This window comes from Abrus precatorius, unplaced genomic scaffold, assembly GCF_003935025.1.
Source record: "Abrus precatorius isolate BTA unplaced genomic scaffold, Abrus_2018 Scaffold7, whole genome shotgun sequence".
NCBI classification, from domain to species: domain Eukaryota; kingdom Viridiplantae; phylum Streptophyta; class Magnoliopsida; order Fabales; family Fabaceae; genus Abrus; species Abrus precatorius.
Genome location: NW_020874417.1, coordinates 4826211 through 4845302, shown reverse-complemented (window position 1 = coordinate 4845302; position 19092 = coordinate 4826211). Strand labels below are relative to the sequence as shown.

At 30.2% G+C, this 19092-nt stretch overlaps 1 protein-coding gene across 1 annotated transcript; it reads left to right on the top strand.

Moving 5' to 3' along the window:
• The first annotated feature begins 4971 nt into the window (after nucleotides 1–4971).
• Nucleotides 4972–17520, top strand: LOC113871009 (protein fluG). Its single transcript, XM_027507666.1, has 18 exons — nucleotides 4972–5245; nucleotides 6139–6390; nucleotides 7597–7661; nucleotides 7771–7886; nucleotides 7962–8067; nucleotides 8601–8757; nucleotides 8847–8942; nucleotides 9588–9636; nucleotides 10726–10985; nucleotides 11929–12101; nucleotides 12737–12857; nucleotides 12930–12982; nucleotides 13071–13200; nucleotides 14088–14233; nucleotides 14843–15031; nucleotides 15309–15541; nucleotides 16043–16179; nucleotides 17103–17520. Exons 1-18 carry the CDS (start codon nucleotides 5084–5086, stop codon nucleotides 17169–17171), a joined length of 2514 nt encoding a protein of 837 aa, XP_027363467.1. The 5' UTR covers nucleotides 4972–5083; the 3' UTR covers nucleotides 17172–17520.
• Nucleotides 17521–19092: the final 1572 nt, after the last annotated feature.

The window sequence follows — 19092 nt, the reverse complement described above, 5'->3', positions numbered from 1 at the left end:
GTCTCCTTCCCCTCTCTTCTCATTTAGCTCTTCTCTCCTCTCCTCCCCTTCACCCCCACTCGTCCCCCTTCCCTTCTCTCCTCATCTAACCCTTTTTCCTTTCCTCTATTAGCTTTCTTCTACTCTCCCTCTCCCTTGTGCTCTTGCCTCATCTCTAGTCTTCTTCCTAGCCTCTATTTTTCTTTTTTTCTTCTAGTTTTTTTGCTACTCTTTCTAAATTTGCTTAAGCGAATTTAGTTTTAGCTTAAGTCAAAATTATTTTTTATCAAAATTCACTTAAGTAAAAAATTTTTACTTAAGCGAATCCAAAACTGCAAGTGATTCAGATCTTGTTAATGTTAATTAGCATTTTATTTTTTGTTTAAAAGATTAATTTATCATGAATCATAAGTACATTTTTTTTCAAGTATTATAAAATAGTGATATCCAACTAAGAGCATTTTCTTTTTAAATATAAATTTATTTTTTTAAAAATAAAAAAATTAATTATTTGTTAACCTAAGTTTTTTAAATTTATTTTTAAAAAAATTTTCATTTTCAATTTCAAAACTAAAAAATAAAAATAACCTATAAGATGTTTTGATTTCTTTTTAAGACATCTAAAAATATATTTATTTGTTTTCTTTGTGATATTACTTATTCATACTATTTATATTTACTTATTAAAAAAATATTTTAAGTTTAAAATTAATTATTATTTTTATTTTAATATTAAATTATATTTTGTAATTTATTAAAATATTTTAGTTTAACATTAATTAAATTTTAATATTTTAATAAATTTTCAATTTAATGTTTTATTTTAAAAATAAATTTATTGAACAATTTTTTTATTTTCTCATCTTAAAAATAGTTTTGAAAACTAAATAAACAAACAAATTTTATTTTTATTTTTTCAAGAAAAGTTTTAAAATTTATTTTAAAATATAATTTTAAAAATTAAAAATCAAAGCAGAAATAAACAAATACTAAATATTTTTTAGTTGTGATTTTGACATTAATCTTCAAAAAAACAGATTTTCTTAAAAAACATAAATAAAGATTAGTTTAGTAGGTACACACAGGATAATTTAATACCGTAGTAACATTATCATCGAGACTTTAAACGAAACTCTAAACATCATCGAGTTTCAGAATTTGGGATCTTGTAAATTGATATATTTTTTTTTTCTCATTCAATTTTGTTCCATCCCTCAATCCCTCAAACACTTACATCCCATCAAAAAGCTTTTTGAAGACAAAATCGTGAGGCATCTCAAAACTAAAATAAACAATACCTTAAATAACATATTCTTTTTATTTTTACTTTTTAAAAATTCTTTCTCTTATTTCATTCATACAAATACAACACAATTTTACAAAATGTGGAACTTTACTTTATTCCCTTTTCTCCCTCTTTTCCCCCTAATGGCTATTGCCGTCCGCTGTATGGAATTGCCCCTATACCGGGATCCGTCGGAGTCAACCACGATTTTAATTTCTGGGGCGCTCCACAATAATCATTAAATGCATGTTTACACCAAATCTTTAATTAAACAAAATTTAATTACCATGCAAGTATAAATTTAACTTGACACAGCATGTGAAATGCACATTTATTTAAATAATTATTGTATCTATATAATAAAATCATTAAATATATGCTTACAACAAATATTTAAATCAAAGAAAGTTTAATCATCAATCAAGTATAAATTTAATTAGATACATTCATATTCAGATTAGATATAAATAAATATAAAAAAAATTATAAATACATACTTTCAGTTTAATTTTAATATTTTTTTTGTCAACATTTTGTGAATATTAGTTTTGGTAATTTTTAAAATATTTTAGATCCTAATTTGATTATAAATTATATTCTAAAAAAAATTAATCAATGATGATTTTTTTAAATAACATAGTGGCAATTTAAACTTTTAAAGAACTAATTTATTGTCCCAAAATTTGAAGGACTAATGGAATTTTATTTATAATTTTATAGAGCTAAGTTGATAGTCTTTTGGATTATCGAAATTTGATGCGATGTCAAGACAAAATTAACTAACAATATAAAAGAGTTTTATATTGATAGTAGATCTAAATTTATTATGATACCATCTTAATTCATAATAAACTTCTTAGAAAACGAGTCTTATTTTACATGCATGTGATGTCTAATATTTGTATGTTAAAGGAAGTATATATCAATTCGTGTTGGTGTACGAAATTTAATATAATATAAAAATTTTAAAATATATAAAATTTTTATGATTATATTTTTATAATTTTGATAAATTATGATATAAATATTAAGTAATATATAAGTTATAATTCAGTCGATTGAATTGATAAAAATCACATTTAAAAGTATCAATACTTTAATTTTTATTAATAAATATTTCCCTTGTTAAATGTAATTAAATTAAACGGATAAAATTTTAAATTAACAAAAATTTATTAAAAAAATAAAATTAAGATTAAATTTAAAAAGTTGAATGCAACAAAAACTACATAACATCACAAGAAAGGAACTAATTGGTAAACATACATAGTTCACATTTAATTATATATATATACACATATGGTGCAAACCACATACATATAATATGATAAGTTTGAAAATAATATTTCTTTTTCAGATAAGTCAGCTATCCTTTTCAATATATATAAGATAAGACTCTAAATATGAACAACACCGTTGCTCAGATTTTTTGTGGCTAACTTATTTTAAAGTGTTGACGAACGGGTCAGGCGAGTGTGGACAGTATATATTTGTTATTTCTATTCGTGGCTAAAAATTTATTCTGTACTTATTAAACGAGTTTTAAATTGCAAATATGCATTGGTAAGGTAATTTTGCCATCTTTAATTCCAAAGTACCCTATTATATACTTATTTCTCTCGTATTAAATGTTATATATATATATATACTATTCATTTATTTGTCATTTTAAAATATCAAAAGTTATTTATAACTTATTTTTTCAATAATAATTTTATTTAATTATTGATATAAATTTAAAATTAATATCGATTGATTATTACAATAACTTCAAAGATTATTTTAATAAAAATAATTTATTTTACCAACAAATTATATCTTTTATTGGAAGCATTATGAAGCTGGAATGTTCGGCGGGTACGGGGAGCAATATTTATGATATGGTGGGTATACTACTGGGGGAGGGCTCTAATGTTTGGGATTTGGAAGTCGTGTAGGGTTGCGTTACGTCTTGTTTCCCTCTTCTTTGACCAATTGAAGTCAACAGTCAACCGTGAATTTAATTTTCTGGGGCCAATAAGGCAAGAACAAATATTAAATATATAAACATAAATGTCTTTAAATAAAACAAAAATTGAAAATCTAATTACTTATTGTGCAGGTATAAATTTGATTGGACACCTTCATACTCTGTATTTAAATGTAAGACGATTATAGATACGGACTTTCACTTTATTTTAAGGTGTGCTCATTTTTTTTAATGGAAAAAAATCCATTTATAAATATAATTTATTTACAATAATTTTTAATTTAACAATGAATTTTAAAATAATTCTATTTAATAAAAAGTTGTTAATCGGTATAATTCTCATATAACGTATGCCATTATAATGCGATTCTCTATGATGTAATATATGTTATTGAAATATATAAAATAAAAAAAGTTAGTTGAATTTTTATAATTATTTAATTTTAATAAAATTTAACACTGATAATTAAGATAATAAAAGTGATTTTACTATATAATTTATCAATATTTTACAATTTTGAAAAGTACTAAAATAAATATTAAAAACACATATTTATTATAATTTTTTAAACATGTTTTTAATTAAAGTATTTTTAAAACATACAAATAAATAAACCAAAATACGAAAGAAAAATTGTGAAAGTGGTAATGAATGATTTGGATATAAAATTTACTGTTTCCAACAAGTAACATAAAAAGACTTAGGATAAACGATACCCGTAAAATCGTTAAGCTTTTCGTAAGGGAGAATTATAATTATTTAGAAAATATTAACTATCAAGACTATAATAAAATATATAAAAACAATTCACAGTGTTATTATAATTAGTTTTCTCACTAAGATTCACCGATTACTATTTGGTAAAGTGAATATGAGCAAAATTTTGAAAATAATTAGAAAAAAAAAACATCTTAACATTATTTATTTTATAATAAACCAATCTTAACTGTGGCCTAATACAGACTTGGGCTTTGGCTCCCATGAGTGCTATTTTCAGTACCCATACCCAAAAGGAATAGGTCTGCATTCGCTAGCTCTCTTGATAACGAAGTTCTATTTATAGAACATACTATTATATGTAACCTTCTTCCACGTTTACATTGTCCCACGAACCTAGACATGCCAATTGTGTCTTGATGCATTACACGAGCCCACGTGAGAAAATCTTCATATACTCCAAAGTTAATTAATCTTAATCCCTAATAAAACTCAATTTAATCGATTTTATTTTTTACAAACACCGACTCACGGCTAGTTTTGGGGCTTAGCCCCTACTTTATACTTGTTTGGTAGTTTAATATACTTCAGCGATGGAATTAGCCAACGAGACCAAAAACTGAATGGGTTAATTTATAAAATACAGTGCCTGATTTACATGAGAAAATGTTTCTGCATAAGTTAACAAACTCTTGACATTGATAATTATTTTGCAGGTGGATGCAAATAACACGTTTTAATTCATTTAAGTATGAATCAATTTTAATATTATAAATTGTAATTTTCATTTTAAGATGTAATTTAATGTGATTTTTGTAGAGATTCCAAGCAGAATAAACTAGACGGTAATGTACTGGCTCGACTCTCAAAAACAGAAGCATCAATTGACCAAAATATCCCTTAAGTGAAACTATTGTACTGTGTTAAAACAGTATAATTAATTTAACAAAATAATCAAATTTCTTAATTTATATAATTTTTTAACGGATAAATAACATCAGAAGCAGTAGTTATACTCCTATATTCACTCCCAAACGCAAAGTTGTCGTATGTGTGACTTTGACCATTTCTGAACTTCGAAGCAATCCTCTGGCAATCATCACACACGCAGAGAGTGAGAGAGAGAGAGATAATGGATTTGAGTGAGTTGAGAAAGGCGGTGGAGGAGGTGGAGCTCGTGGACGCTCACGCTCACAACATAGTTGCTCTAGACTCCAACTTCGCTTTCATCCATGCCTTTTCTGAAGCCTATGGTGATGCCGTTGCTTTCTCACAACACTCTCTATCCTTCAAGGTAACTTAACTAACTTCTTCCTCGCTTTTTCAACGCCTTAGTCAATCGCCATTTACTCTCTAATCTTTTCCTACACGTGTTGTATCAAAATCTGCTTTCACCTTTCAACTTTTATTTTTAACTCTGTTACGCTGTGAACATCGATTAATATTTCTAACGGCCGAAGTCAACGGTCTGATAACAGGGAGTTTGGTCTTTCTTGTCAAGTTTCACTGCGAATCTGTTATGTTATACGATGCCACATTTTTGCGAACGGTGTAGATATTTGACATTCTCAAGGATTTGTAGTTTTCACGTTGGGAATTAAATAGTGTTGCATTTAGTTTATTATTTTGGGTTTAGACTGTTTACTCGCTTCTTTAGGAGGACTGAAATCTGCCGTCACAATACTGAACAAAGAAATCTGAGATATGCATTTCATTACTCATAATTAGGAAGTAAAGTGAAGAAAGCAAATTTTACTTTCTGTAGCGATAGAACGGATTCTTGAATATTTTCTGACAAATTGTTGACATGCCTGGTGGTGCTTTGAGTTCTGCTGTCAGTCAGTAACACTTATTCGTTTTCTGTTCATACAGAGCAATACATAAACTTCATTTTATTTTAAACTTACTGTTTTATGTGGTGCTTCAAATGTGTAAGCAACTGGAAATGCCTGCTGTAAGAACGTAACTCGTTAAGTTTTTCATCAGTTATGTTACTACATGAGTGACAGTCCTGTTTCCATGAATCAGAGTGCTTGACATTTTGATGCAGATTTCAGCATACGTGGCTTGGCTTCCAGTTCAACCTATATTTGCTAAAATATTATTGTCCTCTAGAATGTTTGTTTGGAGAAATTTCAATATTTTCGATCTGGAATCTTGTTATGACAGTCTATTATGTAATGACAGAGAAATTTAAGAGATATTGCTGAGCTGTATGGAGCCAAGTTATCTTTGCAAGGTGTTGAAGAATACCGTGGAGTCTCTGGAATACAATCTATATGCTCAACTTGCTTCAAAGCTGCAAGAATCTCTGCCATACTCATTGATGATGGCTTAGAATTGGACAAAAAGCATGACATAGAATGGCATAGGAGTTTTACACCTTTTTTTGGTAGAATCTTAAGAATTGAACGGGTGGCTGAGAAAATCCTTGAACAAGTGAGATTCACTTTTAATCTGCATTGCTGTTATAGTTTTAGGTTCTTTATTGTTCTCTTTTTTTAACTTGTATTAGTAACCATGCCGTCTACATAGTTTGCTGTCTTCTTGGGTTATGCTTTTTTCTACTTGCTGAAATTTCTTAAAGTTGTGTTTGGATTGGGTATTTCAAAATTACTATAATTCATATATTTGGATAGTAAAAAAAAAAAAGTAATTTTGAGAGAATCCCATGGATTAAGTAGGAGAGCCTAACCCAAGTGACTAGTGTACTGAGTGGAAGAGCCTCATGACTTGAGTACCAAATTGAGCTTCTTATTTTACTCAATTGGGATTCATAACATTGCCACCGCCTTTTGCCTTTTAGATCTGATGACCACGGTAGCTTTCACTCTTTTAGTTGATTTAATCTCACAGCTTTACTCTCGATTTTTGGGGGTTTTAAGTGTTAAACAACAGTCTACATGTGCTCATGGATAGTTTCAATATTAAGGGGAAAGAAAGAAAGGAAGAAACTGACAAATGATTTACTTGTCAACATTTTATGGTGCTATAGTGTATAAGTGACTGTGAAAAGGGAATTTTATCCTTACAGTCTCTAGTTTCAATACAGAGCACGATCACAGGCCATAAGGCTATTTGTTCTCTGAGAGAACCAGAATTTTTCAAATGAGGATGAATTCTCTGGTTTCTTGGTGCCTATAATTATAGAATAGTTTGGTAATGCATGTGAAGATCTTACAGGAACTTAATTTACATACTTAGTTTTGATGTTTTTCTTTCCTTTCCATGATTTCTATCTATCTCCTTCAAGAGAGCCTCCTTTACCTACTTTTTACTCTTAATGTTTTCTTTATTCTGGTGATTGAAATTGAAAAATATATTTAGCCATATCAAAATTTATTTCCTCTTTTTTTTTTTTTCTGAACAGTGAAGGTTTTATTTTCTTTATGGATTATTATGTTGATGTTGAGTCTAAAATTGAACTTGTCAAATTTGTAGAAATTAATATTTTTAGGAAAATTATTCTCTGTATTAGTCTCTGAATGAAGGCCAATGTTGTTAGTTAAGGATGATGGAATTGTTCTGTTGTATATTTTGCTGCCTTCTACTTCATCACATCTTTCTATTTGCAATTGTATTTACATTCTGCTTCTAAGATATCTTTTTATGTCATCTTATATCTATATCTGATGCACCCTGAAGGATTTGCATGATGGATCTTGGACCGTGGATTCATTTACTAATGAATTTGTCTCAAAGTTGAAATCATATCCTTTATATGTCTCTTTCTCTCTCTCTGCCTACACCCACACACACAATGGGGTCTTAGCTTTATAAGAATAATGTTTTAGCTAGGTTCCTTAGCAATACTGTTACAGTTGCTGGCGAGATCTTTGGATTGAAAAGCATAGCTGCATACCGCAGTGGCCTAGAAATCAATACCAATGTCACCAAAAAGGATGCTGAGGAGGGTCTGAGGCAGGTGTTGATTGGTGAGTGGAGTATGCGGGTTTGGTTTTAATATGGTCTGATTCAGGATATTCGTACTCATCATTCTATACTTTCAGCTGGGAAGCCTGTCCGAATAGCGAACAAAAATCTTATTGACTACATCTTCTTACAAAGTTTGGAAGTTGCTCAGTCATATGACTTGCCAATGCAGATACACACAGGGTAATGGATGGTTTTCAATTGTTTAATACTTTTATATATATATATAGATATCCAAACACTTTTGGGGGAAGATATAAGCTTGAGATATGGGTAACTCTTTGGGTTGATAATATAATATTTTTGCACATTTAATTTTTGACCAAGCTCAATAACGCTATATGATCTATGTAGCTAACCTCTGCTACTAGGATAAGGCTTGATAATAATAATAATAATAAAAAAAAATAAAATACTAAGATAAGTTTAATTGAAATAATTTGAGTATCTAAGTGTTTAACATGACCTAAATAAGGTTACTTGAACATATAAAGCATATTCATCTTGCATTTGAGTCTCAACACATCATTGATGTTAATGGGGTGAAACTAGTAGGTGCCTTATCAACTTCTAGGATTTAGCACAATTGTCCTAAATGTCAAAGATGCGGTTTGTTTTCATATTTACAGTTGTCAGGACACACATCATCATTATTCTCTGCTTGATAATAACCCTTACTCATACCTAATATACAAATTTGTTATTTTGATACCTAGCTTTGGGGATAAAGATTTGGATATGCGATTGTCGAATCCTCTTCATCTACGTGCAGTTCTTGAGCACAAGAAATATTCGAAGTCTCGAATTGTTCTTTTACATGCATCCTATCCATTCTCAAGGGAAGCATCATATCTGGCATCTGTTTACTCACAGGCAAACATTTCACTACTCCATGGCTTGTGTTATTATATCTGAATTTGGATTACAGTTTCACTGGCAGGTGACACAATTTTCTCATTCAGGTTTACCTTGATTTTGGGTTGGCAATTCCAAAGCTTAGTGTACATGGGATGACTTCTGCAGTGAAAGAGCTATTAGAGCTGGCTCCAATAAATAAGGTGACAATATAAGCAGTCCAAATAATTTTCACTGAAATAAAAACTTTCAGGTATATGTACCATGCTCTAGAACAAAAGAAATCATGTGGTATGTGGAACTAATATTAAAAGTTTGCATTACTTAAATATAAAACAAGGGTTATACATTTACCAATTATATAATCTAGTATAAGTGTTGAAGTCTTGTAGCAACATCTTATCTTCTTTCTTTCAGATACCTTTCATTTCATCACCCTCCTCTCTCTCTTTGATCAAAATATATGTATATCGACTCTTGACATTGACATTGACATTTTAGCAAAAAATTAGTTTTATAGAATTTTACCTCTCCAATCTATATCCTGATTGATGTTGGAAAGTCTCAAAATGTATATTTAATTTTGAATAAAAAGTAAAACTTGTACCTTCGTTAAATTCTCTTAAATGTTTTTAGTTGAAAAGTTAAAGATAGTGTATGAAGCTGCTTTTTGTAATGTACTAAAATAAAAAATTAAGTTGTTTTTAGAAGTGTCTTATCGTATGTAATATAATTAGAATTAGAATATTTGTGAACTTTATGAGTAGTCAAACGAAACATATAGATTGTGAGAGAATAACTGCAGGCCAAGACATTCAATGTCTCACAAGAAAAGCTTTGCGTTGCAGGTGATGTTCAGTACTGATGGCTATGCATTTCCTGAAACATTCTACTTAGGTTGGTTAACATCTATTATGACACCAAAATTTAAAGATTATACTTAAGTGCTTTGTTGTGGTTGTTTCAGTTTCTCCTGCTCATTTTCTGTTGTACATAACAACCTTGAAGTGTATCTTGTTCCTTTTGTCATGAAATATAAGCTGTTTGCTATGCTGTCTTGATATTTATACATGTGTACCTGACTCTTAAATTTCACTGACACATAAGCTGACCAGTTTATTGCTAATATATAGTTAAATTGTTTATCAGACATGAAAAAGAGAAAAAGGTAGCAATGTACTGTCTGTTTGTTAACAACTTGTCAGTTCTCACTTGATTTATGAACTAGCTCCTTTTGTTGCTTATCAACAACTGATATGTAGCAATTTATTCCTTCTGTGGTAATGGAGGAGATAATTTCTTGGTTCTTTATTTGACATCATGTCTGCATCTGAGTATCATTTTTCACATTGATGCTATAGCCTTGCTTAGATCACCATAATCAGTATCGTCATAGAAAGCCAAATAAACATAATGCATTGCTAGTTGTTGTAAGGTTTAACTACACATTGAAATATAATGAGTATTAATAAATATATCAGTTATTATGATTTCAACTTGCATGCTTTTGAATATTTTAAATTTCATAACTTCTTGGGAGTCCAAAGGCTAATGTAGCTAACAAATTGATGTTCTGAATCTGTTGAACAATTGGTTGAAGTTCTTTTATGGAAAATGAGTGCAACATTTAGGGGCTATTTGATTTCAGAAAACATTTTCTATTTTGATTTTATATTTTACTTTTAATTACAAAATTGCTACCTTATTTTTATCTTGTTTTTTGTTTTCAAAGATTTGTATAGGAAACAATGAAAAGAGAAAAAAGTTATTTTTAATATTCAGTGAAAATATTTGAAAATAGAAAATAAAATAAAAAAAAGTAGTAGTTTTGTAATTAAAAATAAAAACTGAAAATGAAACAAAATATTTTCAGACATCAAATAGACCCTTTATTTTTTTGTTGCTTTCACCGTCTTTGAAAATGGCCACCTCTGTGCACATATGGTGTAAATATTACTGATTAAAGCTGTTTTGCTTTATTAACAGGTGCGAAGAAGTCTCGCGAAGTTATTTTCTCTGTTCTACGTGATGCTTGCATTGATGGTGATCTTTCAATCCCCGAGGCTGTGGAGGCTGCAAAAGACATCTTTGCACGAAATGCAATCCACTTTTACAAAATTAGTTCAGCAAATTGTCCTGTTGGTTCACATAGTAATTTGCTCCAGAAGTTGAACAATGGCTTAGAGAGTGATGTGTCACTTGTTCGTATCATATGGGTTGATGGTTCAGGACAGCATAGATGCCGTGTGAGTTTCCCTCAGGCCCTTTGCTGTTATTTCATAGTTCATATCTTTTGTAGCTTGAAACCTGTCATTTGTGAACTTTGGGTGGGGGTGGGGGGTGGGGGGGGTGGGGGAAGAATATAGAAAAACGTTTACTTTGAAAGTTCCAGTGGTAGAAAACTTCTTTATTATCTTTACATTTAGAATCAAATTTAAGTTCTTAGTTCTCACACCCATCATTGTATACTGTCAATTGCATTTTATTTCAATATTGGCATGGGAAAAAAAAAGATGAAATCTACCAAAGAAAAAAGGTTTGCCAATAGAACTACCGTCTTCCTGAAGAAGTAAACTAAAAGAAATTTTTCTGTATTTTCTCTGCAGTTATGTTTGGTAATTTTTGTTCACAAATAAGTGCTACTTTTGTTGTGAAACTTCTCAAAATGTGAGAGTAGATTGATAAAGTTCTTAATTACATTCTTATACTTGACACAGTGAAAAGTAGACAGGAAAATGTCTGGTGCTATATGCTTTTTAAATCTCAAGAGAGTCTGTTGGCGCACGGTTGCCGTGTAATTGGTTTATATAATATTACTCATTTACTGGACTTGTAGACACACATAGGACGGTAGGATACTTAGTACCGGTTCTTTATTACAAAGTAAAAAAATAAAACAAAGATTTTCCTTGTTGACTGAGACATTATCTTTAAATGCAAATATAATTAGAAATCACAAAAAGTGTTCTCGACTTCTTGCTGTCCTTTCTAATCTCTTCTCGCCTGTATTACAGAATACACTGTAAATTTCTTACTAGTTTTGATGCTGCACCCCTCATTCCTTGTGCAGTTACTGGGAGTGAAAATGTATGCCTGTTAGGCACTTCTACTCTGGCTGTCCAAGACCAGAAAAGATCAATCATACAGTTTAGTAATAATTATCTGAAATGCTGTCATATTTTATTTCAGGTAGTTCCTAAAAAGCGTTTCAATGATATTGTTGCTAAAAATGGGGTTGGTTTAGCATTTGCGACCATAGGATTCTCTTCTTTTATGGATGGACCTGCTGATGGGTCTGGTCTAACTGCAGTTGGTGAAACAAGATTAATGCCTGATTTGTCTACTATAAGGAGAATTCCATGGTAAATAGTATTTTTCATAAGATGATATCTGAGCTTTCATAACTGCAATTGATTCTCAAGTGATCAGACATAAATTGTTTAAACTTCTTATATTTTTCAAGAAATTACTAATCAATGGAAATAAAGGGATCAACATGTTGTATTATGATTAAACTGCTAATTAGGTTTTCTTTTCCCCCTTAGTTGTGAGATACTGGAAATATAGTTGTGTTACGATTGCACTTGTGTGTATCCTCAAAACAGTGCACCTTCCAATTTCACTCTCTCAACTGGCATTTTATTGTATCTCATTAAAGATTTGGGAACGGATAGTTTTGGATTAATATCTCATATTTTTCATTTCCTTTTGTCTTTTCTCATTTCAATTTAGCACCATGAATCAGTTTCTCAATTTTTTACTACTCATGTTTTGTTTATCTTGTCATGTATCTTATTTCTTATACTTCTTTTGATTAGATGATTTTTCTGTTTGATTGTTTTCATATCTGTTAATTAAGTAAATTGCAATTGCATGGATCAAGAGCATGTCTTCCTTTATGGAAGCCATCTTAAGCTGTAGCTTTTTTTTTCCCTGCAGAAATGTGTTGTTAAGAAGAAAGATCGAATTTTAACTTATGCAACTCTCTTCTATATAGGAACAAACAAGAGGAAATGGTTTTAGCTGATTTGTGTGCTAAGCCTGGTGAAGCTTCAGATTATTGCCCAAGAGAGGCCTTAAGAAGAGTTTCTAAAATTCTGAAAGATGAATTTGACTTGGTATGATCAGAGTTCGTCTTTTCTGTTGGGAAGTATGATGGTGTTTAACTTTTTGTCTGCTTTCTCTTCCAGGTAATGAATGCAGGATTTGAGAATGAGTTTGTTCTCTTAAAGAGCATAACAAGGTATGAGATATGATATTATCTATCTAATGATCTGAATAATGCTATTTACCATGGAAACTAGTTAAAATGTGGAAAAAAAACTGTTCAGGGGAGGGAAAGAAGAATGGATACCATTTGACTCAAGTCCATACTGCTCCTCATCAGCTTTTGATGCTGCTTCCCCCCTATTTCATGAAGTTGTTGCTGCTCTTCATTCCTTGGGCATTTCAGTAGAACAGGTAAAAAGAAATTTATGATGTGATCATTGTCAATTGTTGAAGTTCCATATCAACTATAGACATAGCCAAATAAAAGTTTGTAAAGACTAAAACAATCTTCACCTTACGAGTTAGTTTTTAAGGTTGAGTTAGACTTTAACCTAAATTTAAAATGGTATTAAAGCCTATAGTAAATTCAATATTGTATTACTCTTGTAGAAAAAAAACTCTGATACTATGGATTTTTCTAATACAATTAACATGACTCCATGGATTTTTAAGTGCAACCCACATGGCTTTTCCAGTGCTATCTATCTTGTCCTGCAACTTTCTGACTGCAATATTAAAAAAAAATAAAAAATAGTCCCATGATTTTTATGCTCCAGATGAAATCTAACCATGAAGGTATGTGTTTTAAGTCATATACCAGTTACATATATAGCCAAATAATATCTTATAAAAAATGTAAAACAATCCTCACCTTACAAGTTAGTTTTTAGGATTGAGTTAGGCCTTAACCTAAATTTAAGTTAAATGAAAGATATGATAATGGATTTGTTTGATTTGCATTGGATATCATTTTTATCTCCTAAGAATGCTTTCACATAAATAAGACTAGAGATTAGGTTCAAAATTACCTTGAACTTAAACCTAATGACAGCCTTTAACCTAGTGATAATGATAATGACTTATGAGGACAGTTCCAAACAGAATATTCATAAAACTGAATGTAAGCATTAGAAATCCCCATAAACATATGAATTTTTTTGATATTTTGGTTGTCATACATGACCAAGGTCCCTAAAAGGTCATCCTTATTAGTATGTTTGAAGCTTCTTTTTGAGAGGTTGTCTTGTCTCCTGTGGCCCATTTATTGAACTTCCTTTTTCACTTTTGTAATGGTGTAGATACATCCTGAGGCTGGAAGAGGTCAATTTGAGCTCAGTTTGGGATATACCACTTGTACTAAAGCTGCAGACAACTTAATTTATACCCGTGAAGTTGTTAGGGCAATTGCTAGAAAGCACGGCTTGCTGGCAACTTTTATTCCAAAGTAAGTGACAGTTGTTATAAGTGTGATTATTCTCTCTAATTCAGAATATTTGACACTGTCTCTGGACATAATTCTATAATTTCTATTGTGATGCTGTGTGTTCTATTCTATTACTCCACCACAGAAGCCTGTGCTTTTTTCTTTTATGGTGAAAAATCCTGGTTGTGTGCATAGATAAAAATATCCTCAATGATTTGAATCTAGTTATTTTAATAATATTTGAACAAGACCCGACAGCCTTCCTAAAATAGTTATAATTATATACTTCAAAATGCTCAAACAAATTTAAAATAAATTAATTTTCAATCAATTTGTTTACCATCAGTTCTTTTATGTCATAAAATTAACAATTAATGCTTTTTACAATCTGATGATGCAAACAGACATATATGGTATTGATCTATATGTATAAAAAAAATACGTTTGTTCACGTATTGGAGTTAAAAGAAGCATAACAGGCCTAACAAAGAAGGGAAAGTACTGACGGGTTTATAAAACTTGATTACAGCTGTTGAACTCTGTAAGATTGCTTCTGGTGCAATGTTTTCTTAAAGCTCAGAAGTAAACATTTTGATGTGCATAACATAGTTTTCTATTGTCATATTGAAGGTATGCATTAGATGATTTGGGTTCTGGATCTCATGTGCATCTTAGCTTGTGGAAGAATGGCCAAAATGTGTTTATGGCATCTGACAGATCATCTAAGCATGGAATATCAACTGTGGGGAAGGAATTTATGGCTGGAATTCTACATCATCTTCCTTCAATTTTGGCATTTATAGCACCACTCCCTAACAGGTTACTCTTCTCATTATCTTTTTCTTGCTCTTTTGACCAAAAACTGATGTTATGGTATGGCATTGCACTGCAAATTTTGTTAGCACTGATCAAGCTCAAGTTGTTACGTGGAGGACTTGGATTTTTTTAACCTCTAACAAGCATTATGGTAAAATATGTGTGTAACTTTTATATATTTGTTATTCTACAGTTAAAAGGGGGTAAAATATCAGCTAGTGACCATCGCTTGAACTTCTGTTGCTATGTTTTCTTACAATGCTATTCAATTTTTTTGCAGTTATGATCGGTTACAACCTAATACATGGAGTGGTGCATACCTTTTCTGGGGAAATGAAAATAAGGAGGCTCCATTGCGAGCTACATCTCCACCTGGAACTCTTGATGGTCTGGCGAGCAACTTTGAGATGAAATCATTTGATGGTTCTGCAAATCCACACTTGGGCTTAGCTGCCATACTTGCTGCTGGCATTGATGGGCTTCGTAGACATCTCTCTCTTCCTGAGCCTGTTGGTAAGATCATATTGCCTAGATTATATAGTGTGTAACAGCATGCATTGTACATAATGTTTCGTTATGTAAAAAAATGAGCTTATATGATATTCAAATAATTGGCGACTTTAGTTCATATTAACTTATGGAAGAAGTTCAATGTTTGTAATTCATGTTATCATGTTATGTTTCTTCTAAAATCTTGTTAGTAACTTGACTTGAGCATAAATTACTTTTTGCTGGCATAACTTGATTTTTCTTGCTAAGCATATCAGTAAAGTTAATTAAGGATCCCAGTGAAACACAGCGAATCTGCATATTCAACTGAATTTTATTTACTTATACCAAGCTTTAATTCCAAATTTCCTGCCATTCCCTCTCCCCCCCCCCCCCCTTTTTTTTCATGTTCTTTTACCAATTGCCATAATGGTTGCATACTTTTTTATTTGGTTCTTATAATTTTCAGCACTTATATGAAAATATTAATCAAACAATAGACTTATCATTTCATGTATGCAACAGATACTAATCCAAATCCAGAAATTCTTCAGAGATTGCCTGCTTCACTTCCTGAATCTTTGGAAGCGCTCCATAAGGATGACTTCCTTGAGGAATTTATCAGTGATAAGTTGCTGACTGCCATAAAAGCAATTCGAAAGGTGTGTATTTGGTTTAGATGCTTTTAAATTTATAATTCCTAGAATATAAAAATGCTCTTTGCACTTGGATAACTGCTGGGCACTTGGGAGCTACATGGTAGAGATATACTAAAATACTTTAATGGGGTGGAATATCTTGTGGATAGCATCTAATTGTGGCCTGCCTTTGCTTGTTTGAAATTAAAAACAATAAAAAAAAAATAAGGAAAAGGGTCCTTCTGTTTTTACTTTTTGAAAGCATTCTTTTCAGAATCTGTCCTTAATTTTCCGCCTCGTATCAAACCATCTAGTTAATCATGCTTATCTTGCTTATGTAAAATGCTTGTTAAACAGTTCAGAATCATCGCATTAAGTGGTCGAGTGAGAAAAACCATTTGCATAGCTGATTTATTCAGAATTATCTAATAAATAATCCAGGAAAAAGCTCGTCTGAAGTTTATCCCTAAAGCGAGCAAGAACTGGTGTCTCCATCCTTAAACTTTAGTGGGTTAAGATTATGATACATTTTCTTTAGCACAAACTTCAAGTTAAATCAAGTGTGAATTTACCATTACTTTATCCTTTTAGAGAGGATTCAACTTTACAGAAGCCTTATCCCAAACATCAAATTTTGTCATGTTACAAGACTCCTTGTGTGCACTGGTGCCAAAAAACGACAAGAACGTTTATTCCTAAACATGTATTTATTATGAAACATAAAAAATATGTGATCTTCATGGTGCATAAACAATTACCAACGTAATGCGATCTTGATAAAAAAATATCGTATTATGGAGCATTTGGAGATTTGGGTATCCCTATATTTTATAGCAGGGTCATTAGTTTTTAATTAGCTAACTGGAGGATCATGAGCTATTCTTGAAATTTCATTTCTACGAATTTCCCAGCTGCTAATTTTGATTCTTGACGTGAATTGTCATCAGGCTGAAATTGACTATTACAATTACACAAAGCACGAGGATGCATGCAAGCAACTTATACACCGTTATTGAGCTATAGTTGTCTTTTGTTCCTGCGCAAGACTGGTCAGAGGTGAGTTCAGATTCTGGTGAATTCTTCGCAATGAAACATAAGTCATGCTTGCATTGACGCTTCCGACCACGTACTTTTTTTCTAGTATGTATCTTTCCTTAAGTACCTTTGACTTTGCTTTATTTTCTTGTTGATCTGGCAAGATATGAACTAATTTATCTAATGTCCCATTGCTCAACGTCATCTTGAATTATCATTATTTAAGAAAATATTTTATATGTATTGTATGGTGTGAAAATGAGAATAATCAATATAGATCATTAGCTTATACTTAAATAATCAAGATTAAAAGAGAAATACAAGATTTTTACTGATAATAAATTTTTAGTCTTGATTATTTATGTGATTGTATGGTTTAAATTTTTAGTTCTTATAATTTTAAAATTATAACTTTTATTATACATATTCTTTATACGTACATAATTACTAAAGTAATATTTTATCAGTTGCTTTGATAATTTCTAATATAAGTTTCAAAAATATAAATGATACTGTTTTAAGAAAAAATATTTCCGTGTAAAAGAAATTTTCATAATTTTTTATAAATTTAAATGTATTTTGAAAGAAAAAAATGTATATATGTAAAGACATCAACAAGTGTGTCTCTATAATTTGATTTTTTTTTTAATTAACATGTTTTCTCACGGGAGGTAAATTAACAGATAAGTCAGACCGTAAATTTTGACTTAATATGTGACAATAAATTGCTTAAAAATACCTAAAATTGAACATAATCAATATCTGTAATGAGAAAAATATTTATGTATACGTTTTAATAGCATGTGTTGTAATATATGTAACTTCCGCTTGGATCCAATAAAAATTGGAAAATGGTAACCATGTTACGATAGGGAATTTTGATCCAATCAGTTGCGTTAAAAGGTGAGAAGTAATGCATGTGTAGGTGTTTTCTTACAAATTTTATTTTAACTTGAGTTGTACATTTTGATTTTTTTTCATAACCATTGGTATTCCAATAATACATTAGACGACCGATTAATTTAAATTGAGTTAAGCATGGCTATTATAGGTAATAAAATTATCCTTCTAATATAATTGTAATTTAAAAACTTAAGGCTTATTAAGCGTATATTTTGACTTTAATCATATTTTAAATTTTAAAAAATTACTCTTATAGTATAAATATGAATATAGTTAATAAAAAGTGAGAGTATTTGCTTCTCTGAGTAAAACTTTCAATATGCTTACTATGATATCAGTGGCGGCTCAAGAATTTTTAAAAAAATGAGGTTTTTTTATTAATAAAATAATTTATAATTATTAGTTAAGAATTACAGTTAATTAAATATTATTTATAATATCAATAAAAATTTAATAATTAAATAAATATTTAAATTATAAATTATTTTTAAATTTAATTTTTTTAATTTTTATAGATATATTATAACTGAAAAAAATTTGGGGCCTAAAGCCCTTACCTTACCTATCTGGGTCTTAAGCTGCTCCTGACTGATATTTTTTAACAGTTTTTAGAAGTTCACTCAAATCTTGAAATATTGACATAACGTATTCAATATTTTTAACATGTATTAAATTTTATTTTGTAAAGGATTAAATAATTTTTAAAAATTTGGCTCTTAATAAATATTTAAGTACTTGTTTGTTGTGTAGTTACAGACTTTAAAATCGATTTTAAAAATGTAAAATCAACTGTTAATGACAATAAGATACGATTTACGAAATAAAGAGAATGGTAGTGATTTTTATTCGAAATTTCCAAAATCAATTCTTAATGTTACCTAATCGAACCCTAAATTTGTCACAATCACTCCCGAATTGCAGCAGTGGTAAATTAAAAAAAAAATGTGGAGCCATGTTACAGTACCAGGAGCTTATTCAAACGTAGGGGTTTACGGACGC